Here is an 11,615-nt window from a genome sequence, read left to right on the forward strand (position 1 = left end):
CATGAGAAATTTAATGACAAAAAAACAACAACAAAGAAATAATGACAATAGTATGAATATGAAACGAGACGGATCACTTAAAACTAGTCAAGGCCTGTACAAAAAGTCATCAATAATGTAATGGCACAGTTTTCTTGTGACAAAACTCTGTGCAAGTTTGTTGACATTCATTGTTTTTCCCAATGTAGGATTCTATGGAAAAATAATTAGGCATTTGAATCTGTGGCTCTTTCTCATTTTACTACATGGTAGCATGCCATCCAGCAGATGTATCAGGACGAATGATGTATTCCAAGCTGGAATGTATACTGAACACTACTCTTGATGTAGTGAACAGATTCCATGTTACATTTCCGAAAGCTCTAAAGTTGTCACGGAAATCAGATGAGGTGGAAGTATACATGCAGGAATAGATTTTTTTTTAAATGGAATATTGAAATGATACAACATTTTTGTGCTGCTTTCCTTAGTCATCAGAGTCATCGAAGTCGCCGACATCGCTGCTCTCGTTACTACCAAAGTCGTCGGAGTCCGACTCCTGAGTGGGGGGCGGAGCTGGAGCATTTGGGGTGCTGTGTAGACATGACAGTGACAACAATGGAGCATTACTGACATCACTCAACATTACACTTGCCTTTCCCTACTGAGCATGTTTCCTCAACCTTGAAATGGATGAATGATGGGGCTGTCTACTTGAAGACTTATGATATTCAATCACATTGAAGGGCCAGCATGAAATCATTGAATTTAAACACAAATATCACATTCCAACTTTGCATGCCACTTAATATACATTTAAGCATACAGATAGCATTGAATGCTAATTTCAAAAGCAAATCATTATTAATTTGACTTTCTAATGGAAAGGCCCATTTGCTGACATACTGATACTTGCACTGTCATTATTCTGATTAGATTTCCCTGACTTGCAGTACTCATTGTACTACTTCACATAAAATGACTAAACTTGATCTCGTTTATGCAGGGTTTGATTCTAGAGGCAAAATTTCACCCATTGTGAAAGTTACTGTAGAAATCAATGAAATACAGCCGGGATACTCATTTGCTTTACACGTGGGAAAAGTTGGGCAGAAATATGAAAGTTACGATGAATTGCATGTAACCTATGAATTGAAATTGGTCCATACTGCACTTAAAAATAATGTTCATTCATCAGCACAGAATACTACAAAATGTTATAATGGACAAAGAACATTTGAAGGTTGTGTGTCTACATTACCATGGCATAAACACCACGTTACAAAACTGAATAGAACATGAAGTGAAAGGCAAGGGGTGTATATAAACTTAGTACGCACAGCAGTATTTCTTTGTTTTGTTTTGTTTTTCTTCTTCTTCTTCTTCTTTTTTTAATGATACAACTGCATTTTACTTACTCTAACAGTCCAGGATCCAAACCCTCATTGAGAAGTTTTTGCCTTAAAGCACCAACTGGCACACCCTGCAACAACAAAGGAGAGACCACATATCATAGAATCTATGCTGCTCTTCACAAGTACAGGGAAAAAAACCAATGGCACTAAATGTAATGATCAAAGACCTTTAGTGAGAAAAGAAAGTGTTCACATGTTATGACTTATCATAATCTACAAAGGTAATGTGTGTGAGGTAATTACTCACCTTTATAGTGTAGAAGATGTTTTTTCGCCAATGAAATCCGATATCAAGAATGTTTTTCTTATCAATTGTAGATGTTTGAATTTGTAAATCTATATAGCTTGCGATTGTGTGAAGATCGTCTGTGGATTGGTGTGTGGTTACGGTATGGGTGTGTGTTGTGTGTGGAAAGCTTGAATATGGTCTGCACAATGCTGTGTGTGTGTGTGAAACATTCTGTATGTACATTATGACTGCGTGTGTGTGAAGATGGGGAATTCCCTACGTAGAAAGCCAATCACAGCATCAGATTGCCTCACACTTGCTAAACGTCATGATGATGTCATGTACATATACACGTATACGGCCGTCCCACCACATTTTCTGCATGTATCAGTGCGCCCACACACACACACACACATACACGTACAACATGTGGTGCTAGCTGTAGAGTGAACTGAAGAAAATATGTGTGTACAAGACAGTTTTTGGCGCATCGAGTTTTACAATCTCGGAACATGATAGCACAGGCGAAGTAAAGCTTTACCCTAAGACATTTTGCTTTACCTCGCTATATCAGGTTTGATTGGCTATGTTTTTCTTTGTTTGGAAATCACAAAATTTATCTCGTTATAGCAGTTATTTCGTTATAGCCGATCTCGCTATAAGAGTAGCATTTTACATAGACTTGTGTGGAAGGAAATTTGGGACCGGGAAAATTTCCTCGTAATAACCGATATCTCGTTATAGCAGTGTTCGTTATACCGAGTTCCCCCTGTACATGTAATTGGTCTCAAATTAGCATGTGCTGATTGAGAAGTGGCAATCATTTTGAGAAAAGTTGTCATGCAATCATAATTACCTGATCTGTAGTAATCTAACAACTATTTGAAATGATTGACACCAAATCTCTACAAATTACATGAATGAATGTCCCACTGTGAAGATTTAGTTTTTGTGGGTTTTGAGTTTGTTGTTGTTGTTGTTTATTTTGCAGTTCTTGCATGATAAAATGTGACTTTATTCTATGATTCTACCTATCAGGGGTGGATCCAGGAATTCCATAAAGGGGAGGCGCCTTTGCAAAATTAAAGGGGGCGCCCCCCCCCCCCCCCCCATAATGTATTCCATCATAATATGATTACTGGAAAAGAAATGAAAAAGACGGAAGGTTTTTTTGTTCTACTCTTTTCATGCAATATTCTACTGTCACAAAAAACACAATGCTTTCCTAAGATGCTCTTGCAGTGCAGTCTCAGAATGTTTACATTGAGGCACACAAAGACTTAATACTACACTCCAAATATTGACAATTGATATATACACCATCAAAACTGAACCAAAGTATTGTTTACATGAAAAGCAAGATGTTCTATCATAGTATCAACTTTTGCATGTGAATCATTTTTTATGGCAAAAATGGAATGATTGCAGCATGCTGTTGAGCTTCCATTCAGATTCCAAAACATCAGTTTGCATTCATGGCCATGAATAGTAGTTACGGGCATCTGCATTAACACGTTGAGGACTAGTCCTGAGTATACTCAGGCGGGTGTCTATGGGAAATGTATGTTACAGCAAAATTAGCCTGTCCTCAACGGGTTAAGAGAGACAGGAGTTCAAGAGAGAGATTAGAAGTGTACCACATTCAGAGGACTTCAAAGCACACTACACTGGGAAATCCTGGTGATGTCTGACTTTGACTATGAAAACACTGCAGTATTCCTCCTGTCAGCTAACAGTACTACTCACCATGTTAATCATCCTGAAATACTTCATGTATCTTGGGTCCTGGGATACCGTCATGGCTGGCGCTGGTTCTGGTTTGGCCTCGATAGCAGGAACATTCTGGCAAGAGATGGGAAGCAAGGCAAAGTTTGGGATTACTTGTGCTTTTGTTGGTGGATGAATTAGGGAACATTATACTGCAATATAGGAGAATACGACCATGAATGACATGATAAGAACCACTGACTTGCAAACCGATGGTCTGTCACAATAAGGCAGTAAATTTGGCACTGCACAAAAGTCATAATTATCAAAGCAAGTCTCATCCTCAGAATTGCGTAGACATCCATTGGCAGGAATATAATACTTGCCTCTAATCTTGTATCACAGCCTGGAGCAAGCACACATCCTACTCAACATTCCTTTCCTTCTATATGTGACATTGTAACACAAAGATTCCCTGGTATTGCAAACGATTCTTGGCAATTGGTGGTATACATTACTAGCATGGTGTTTTACAATGTTAGTTCTTTTTCATTTTATAATCATCTTGAATTTTAGACAGCATGTCATGCACAAGAATATGTTTAAGTACACTTATGTCTAATGCATGTTTATCAATGCTGGCTAGTTAACAAATTGGTGTATCCTGTCCGAGGTCTGCCAATAGGCCTATCACATCAGAGTTTATCCTGGTGTGAGTGACAGGAAGTGACTGGGGCCCATAGGGGTACAGCTCTAGCCCATGACAGACCAACGTCCATACCCAGTCGAGTGGACTGGAGGAGGGGAATTTCACTCTAGGATATTATGTAATGACCAGTTCAATTACCACCGGACCATCAAAAGCCTAAACAATACATACACTAATTATGCACGAACATGGTTTTACCATCACTGAAGTATAATATCAGTACAACAGTCATGACAATTTTAAAGTGGGCACAGTAGGAGATTCTCTTGTAAATCTATCATGTATGTCCCCATTTTCTAAGGGTTTTTTTCAACTCTTTATGCACCACGTTCCCATGCTCGACTCAGTTGACAGTGTGCCAAGTTCCCATATTTTGCTCAAACACACAACCTGCAAAAAATGATTGATATACAATGCCACAGTACAATGAAAGCTTTACTCACAATTCCATTCCCCACACATGTAGCTTGCGTTGCCTTGTGATTGAATAGCGGTGTTCCACAGCAGTTTCAGAGTAAATTCAATTTTTTTAAGTCTGCAAAAGCCTTTCCTCCTAGACCAGGACAATAACATAGCTACTGGTCGTTAGAATGCAATCCTAGCTTTGTCACACAGTTTACCTCACTGCAAAGCTTTGGATTTTTTCCCCTCCAGTTTTGCTTGTTAGAAAGTCTGGCGATAAAGTTTATATAAAAAGGTTACATGGCTTTGAAAAACAGAATGTTTTCAAAAAAGCGCATGTGCGTTGCAGTCTCAGAAGAAAAGGTTTACTCCATGACACACAAAGACCCTCTGCTCCAGTGGCGGATCCAGAGGGGGGCGCAACCGGCGCACGCCCCCCCCCCCCTTTATTTTGCGTTAAAAACAAAAGAAATAAAAAGATAAAAATGGAAATGAAACCCGGAAGTGGCACCAGAAATATTAGTCATGCCCACCCCCCCCCCCCCCCTTTACAGAATTCCTGGATCCGCCCCTGTGCTCTCTAAGCCTTTTTCAATTTCTATGATTTTCCCATCGGCTATACAATTACATATCCTTGTACATATGTATTTAATCCATATCTATTTGTCTATTCTTCCACATATCTCCCATAGGATACTGGTACAAACTCAGACAGTCCCTCCAACTCACCGATCCATCTGCAGGGCCGGAGGAGGGGAGGGCAGGCAGGTCTGATGGTTGTGGTGGAGCTGGGGGTGGGGTTGGTTCCACTGTGACATTCTCCAGGCCAGGGATGGATGCAAGCTGCAAGAAGAAATGTGAGATGAAGTTAAGGGAAATCCTTCATCAGAAAAAGCATATCCCTCTGTGATGTGATGAAAATAAAACCAGCATATGAAGTGCTATCAACACACACTGTTGAACACAAAATAACTCTGAGTATTTACACATGACGAGAAGCTAATTCACCTCATCCCATGAATAGTTACATCATGACAACATATCATCCTCCCATACCCCTCCCTCCCCCAATCAATAGCAATAATAACATGCAGTTAACATCATGGTTAATATGGGTGCATACTTGTATATTGAAATGACAATTAAAAGGCATAGTGACCACAAAAACTTCTAATTCTAGCGCAGGTGTCATTGCATAAAATGTACATTGTTGGAAGGCAAAACAAACAAACAAACAAGCAAATTACAGTAAAATATGGACCACTTCACTGGTGACTTGCAATTAAACTTACCTTGGCTTCTAGGATATTGATGGTTGTTTCCAATCGCTGAATACGGGTAGTGATGTCTGATAGTTTCTGGAAAGGAATATCAGGTAATTAACAGCTTCAACAAACAGCCACTCTCCATAACATGGACAGGAATGTCAAGTATTTCAGACTCTAAACCTCTTTTTCTGGATTTGGCACCTTGAACGATACATCACCTATTATTGCAGAAGACCATCTTTTCTCGCAAGTCAACATTGTAGACATGTAAATTAATTCATTCTATACACTTCTGTGTTCTCAGATTTGTTACAAGCATTATTCATCATTTGCACAAGAAACAAAAGCCCAGCTAAAGTGCTTCAAAATAGTTCTACAATGTGAGTTAGGGATAGAAACGACCAATGTAAAAATGTTAATCAGTATAATCAATGTTAAATACTGTTGAATATAGAAAATGTGAACAATAGAAATGTAGTTATAATAGAACTGTTTCTAGAATAAATTGTCAACAGCTATGGTTTGAGAAAATTAGTGATAACTCTCCTTGTCTTTTAGGCATCACTGCAAAATGTTTGTACACCTGTATGGTAGAATGCTTCATGATGCAACTGACATACAGTATGTACACATATGCATCAAATGTGATAGCTCAAACATTTTTCAAATCACTGCTCATAATGGTACACAGTACTTTTAGACAAAGTGAAAATAATTTGATATGGATGTATGCAACCAAACCCACTATCATTATCAGTGACAGTGATATTTTAACAACAGTGGCTGTAGTAGCAGAATCATCTCTCTTGTATCCTTATCATCATGATATTCATACTTTAAAGTTACCGGGTACTTAAAAACTACCAAAGACTAGGAGTACAGCATGTACACTGCACGGTAAGTTGGTTCAAGAAAATTTTCGATGTTATGCATTAAGAGCCTTAGAATCATGGAATTTACAGCCTTTGGGGGATAAAATACACAAACATTCTCTCAAAACATGAAAACATACAACTCCTTCACCCTCTGAACTTATCTGTCACATAGCTTCATTTACCTGTTCACAGACGCATGAAAATTTATTCAGAAATCTGGTTGTGTGGATGATGAAATGGTTCAGGAAAGCAAGCATTCGTTTTGAATGGATTGCGCCGACCTGGAAAATAGAATGACAGAAATGCAGATTATTGACTATCTGTTCACAAAAGAATTGAATTTTGTCACAAAAATTCACTAAATCATGTCTTCATGTGTTAACATTGTAATCGATCGATCATACCTAATTTCAACCAGGTTACGACCTCAATGTGAGATTGATTTGGATTTGTGTATATTGTGTGATGTTCTATAATATGCACTTATCTTAAGATGATCATTCATCCCAGGACCAGGCATGTACTGAAGAAGACATTATGTATATGACCATCTACTGTACAACCAGAATGTGTGTGTGTGTGTGTGTGTGTGTGTGAAACTTTTGTAAATTTCATGAGTAGCAAAATTCCTGAGTAGTAAAATGCACTTAAATTTTTTGTCTACACAGTGCATCAATTGAATACCTTTGCATTTTAACAATTCTTAGAAGATTCATGCAGCAAAAAGGGCTATCGGCTCCAATTCACAAAGTTTCATGCTGCAATGTTTCTGGTTTTCCAGTGTCACTATGATGAGTGGAGAACCAAGCTTGAAATGTCATTACTATAAATTAAATTCTAACAGTTTACATGTATGTTTGCTTGGGTTTGTGATTCCATTGCTGCACACACATGTAGGTAGTTTACCTTGTCTTGTGGTTTGCACAGTTCTCCTGTTGCTGTCTCCCTACAGCAGTTGGATCAAACTGACTCAAGCCTATTTTACTGCTTTGTTTATAAAAGATACATTTACTCTTTGTAGAAATATTGTGAAATAAAAGATAAAACTAGGAATTGCAACTCATATAAGATTTTACTTTCTTGCAGGGATGAATGGGGTCTCAACCTGAACATTGCAGCAATGTTTCACACCTTTTTTGGCCTTTCAGTAAAGGCACTGTGGCCTCGGTTTATATCACATTGTGTTTCTTAGGTTTATTTGAGACTCAAGGTGAGTGAAGGGATGAAAGCACAAACCACAAAAAGTTGTGCCTGCCACAGGGCCTTTACAGATTTGGAGTTCTCATGATCTCCACTACTTCCTCAATTTCTCTTCAATCAGAAATGCTATCATTACAAGGAAAGTTTCCCCAAATGTACATGTGATTTGAGTAAATGCAGCAGTTAAGAGTGGAACACATCAGTGAAAGTTTGAGGAAAATTGGACATTCCATTGAAAAATATGAATTTTTAAAGTTTTGGTGCCACCAACACTGGATGAGAAGACTACAACAGTCTGTGATAAATAAAGAGCAATTGGCATACTTCTTTCAGAATGGAGGAGAAATTATATACATGTACAGGTGAACCTCTCGTATCCGGACAAGTCGGGACCGGGGCTCATCCGGATAAGGGATTTGGCCGGATACGGGAGACTCAATGCTTTATACATGTACATATACATACACATGTACTGATGTAGCCCATTGTAGTACCACATGTAGTATGTGTATACTACAACCTTTTCATTTTTACATTTGGGGATGTTTGGGGATGTTAAAATGTCTGAAGGTAAGCAATTTGGAAGGAAATTTGATGTAATGTATGTTAATCATGTTGGAAGTACATATGTAATTCATGTGTGTTTGTGTAGGAGTTCTCAAGGAGTTGGGAATCCCCCTTTCCTCCCGTAATTATTTTTTTTAAAAATCACGGCGAGATTGCGTCCGTATAATAGAGAGATCCGGATAAAGGGAGGCCGGATAAGAGAGGTTCAACTGTATGTCAGTAACAAGTAAAAACAATGTGCACGTTTCAATTATTAAAAAAAAAAAAAACATTTTGTGTATTTTTTAATACATTTTCTTTATATCATTGTTCTGCAGTGACGTCAAGAACTGAAGAAGTCTTCTTGTCCAGCGTTGGCGAGATCAAAACTTAAACAATTCTTAACTTTTCAATAGATTGTAAGATTTTCCTGTAAGTTCACTGATGTGTTCTGCTACAGTGTGTGTAATATTGCTGCATTCACTAAATCCACAGTATGCAAGTGTTAATATGCAACTGAACACAACACATTTTTGTGCTCAGGGGCAAGACATGTATGGGTTTTTTCATCTGTCGATGTGTTGGACATCTACATGTACTAGACCTATACTATTACTACTACAGTTTTGAAGTTTAAATTCTACTTCTAGTTCTAGAGTAAAGTTTACATTGTACTTAGTCTGCCTTTTGCCTGGGACAAGAGATGCTAGATTTACTACAGATCTAATCTATTCTCTAGATTTTTGTACATTAATGTACTGTAGTAGATCTAGTACCGGTAGTAGTATGGTAGGTGTCCAACACATCATTGACACTGTACATTGTTGAAACCGACACCCCTCTATTTATAGCGTTGATTGCGTGTACTGAACAAACATTCACGCATGAGACTACACGCAGTGGTTTTGCATTCTTCACTGGGGTAAAGATATGTCCAAATAAATTATTACTGGAGTGAAAAACTCGAAAATAAACAAGATCAATGAGCAAAACAATGATACTTGTAGATTATAAATGCACATTGGAAAAGTATTACGTGCATTTCACAAAATTATGGCACAAGTCAGTGCAAGTGAGTGCGTCAAATTAACACCCCACGGGTTCGAAGCAGTTATCTTGGAGCACATACCACAAATCACTTGTGCGCTTGTGAATATAGACGTCTAACATTGTTATACTTATAGAATTTTCTTTACGTGAGCAAAATTTCAGGCAACTTGTGATATATCTTGTTTTTATTGATAGAAAAAAACATTAGGGTGTCGATGTATTCATTGGACATCCACCCATACTAAAGACAATTTGAGTCTCACAAAAGTGTCTCGAAAATTAGCGAGTGTCTACTCGAACAACTATACAGAGAATCTAGAGTTTGTGACTTTGTGTAGAATCCTACGTCTCCAAACATTGCCAAAAAAGGTAGGCGGCCTGCGGGCAAAGGAATAAAGCCAAGCGAAAAATATAATTCATCACCAACTGTGCACAATAATGATAGCCATGGATCAGGCAGTGAGAGCATTTGCACTGTACTTGTTTGAAAGAACAAATCAGAATCATCAGGTACCGGGTGGGGGCATCTGGTATGATCATTTGGCGCCTGGCTTTTCCGTTTTGTGCATCGATCGTAGGGTGGGACATCCAATTACCGGACGCTTTTTTTCGTGGCTTTGATTTCCGTACTCAGTGGATGAAATTTCGGCTAAAAATAACACCACTTATTCACAGACTCCTGGAAATCACGAATTCAGCCAACTTATGTCAATTCTTCGTTCCAGTTTTTAGAAAATATGCTTCAAACATACCCCTCTAAAAATAGTTGTTTTTTGCGCGGTGCTAAATCGCATTGTATTACCGGACGCGATTTTCGTAATCGAATAATCGAGGTCTTTCGCACCTAGTCCTTGCACCAGAATCATAATTCATCCCACAAATCACCGTACACATTCTCACCGAGCGGATGACAAAGAAAAAATCGGCAAATGAGGCTCAAATTTCGTATTTTACGGTAAAATGTCTGTCTTGAACATTTCGAACAGTTCACGCAATAAAACCTTGTGAGAAATCGACAACTGGTTAGACTCTATACTTCTAGTTTACGTGCTTTGTCTATAGGAGCTGCACGCGCGGGTGATGAGCTGCGGGCCCCTTAGCGCACAACTATTCCGCATCGTTCGCGTTTGAGGACGATAGCTACAAATTTCCGATATCGATCAGTGAACTTTTGGTTTTATTGGAATCTTAAGCATTTTTCCTGTATGTGAGTGGGATTACATAGAATTTCAGTCGTGAAATGTGATTCAAACATGCATAAATATTAACTATGAAGAGGTGCGGGTCTCTCAAGTATAAATTTGACGTAAAATGTGAATTTTTTCGTGTTTTTACATTTTTATGTGGCGTTTTTTGCGATTTCGGTCCACACAAAGTTCTGTGAGGCTAATCTACGAAGTCTCGCGCGTACAGAATGTCATTAGTACGCAAAAATGTGCGTGTCCGGTAATACAATGCGTCCGGTAATACCATGCTTGCCCCTACATTGTAATCTGTACGTTGCATTTCACAGTACAATTTTAGCAATGAGTGGGACTACGGCCAAGACACCGCCTCCTATCATTTGTTCGGTTTACAAACACTGAACAAGCAATGATTCAGTCCTATCAGTGAATTCATAGTGCGGTAATTTACAGCAGAAAATCACCTTTGTCAAGTCGACTCCAGGTCCCACGAGCGGTAAGCCATCTGTATCCATCTTTATCAAACTAGAAGCTTTTGACGAGTTTGGTTGACTTCTCTCTAACCTAGGCTACTTCCTCACTTTCTCTGGTGGCTGATGGAGCTACATGTAACTGTGTAATAAATGTGTGTGTGTGTGTGTGTGTGTGTGTGTGTGTGTGTGTGTGTGTGTGTGTGTGTGTGTGTGTGTGTGTGTGTGTGTGTGTGCGTGTACGTGTGTGTGACATTGCGGCCCGTTTGGTACAGTCAGCTGCATTCCCCCATTGTAACTGTCATGTCAGAACACAAAAACAACACCACGTCACATGGAGTTTGATGATCCCTCACATAAAAAGTGCACGTGTACATGAAGTAAGGTCCGACTGCAACTATTAAAAGCAATTACAACATCCTATGGAAAATTATGTTTCACTATCCTACACTTTGTCGGGCACGTAGATGATTTAGAAGCATTTTTAACTTTATCGAAAAGATATTATTTTTTCACTGTTCCGATGGTAAAAAAACAGCTAAAAACTGAAAAAAAAAAACTTGGCACGTTTGCATTGTTAT

The 11,615-nt window shown here is 38.6% G+C and overlaps 1 protein-coding gene across 1 annotated transcript; it reads right to left on the minus strand.

The window, feature by feature from the left end:
• Positions 1–215: 215 nt before the first annotated feature.
• On the minus strand, positions 216–11,132 carry LOC139735340 (WASH complex subunit 3-like). Its single transcript, XM_071646087.1, has 7 exons — positions 11,029–11,132; positions 6,767–6,865; positions 5,734–5,799; positions 5,171–5,284; positions 3,370–3,465; positions 1,398–1,462; positions 216–572 (listed from the first exon to the last, which is right to left on the minus strand). The coding sequence occupies exons 1-7, from the start codon at positions 11,077–11,079 to the stop codon at positions 467–469; spliced, it is 597 nt and encodes a 198-aa protein (XP_071502188.1). The 5' UTR covers positions 11,080–11,132; the 3' UTR covers positions 216–466.
• Between the last annotated feature and the right edge of the window lie 483 nt (positions 11,133–11,615).

This window comes from Diadema antillarum, unplaced genomic scaffold, assembly GCF_040938485.1.
Source record: "Diadema antillarum isolate AM-2024a unplaced genomic scaffold, OU_Dant_1.0 seq00000570_RagTag, whole genome shotgun sequence".
Taxonomy (NCBI): Eukaryota; Metazoa; Echinodermata; class Echinoidea; order Diadematoida; family Diadematidae; genus Diadema; species Diadema antillarum.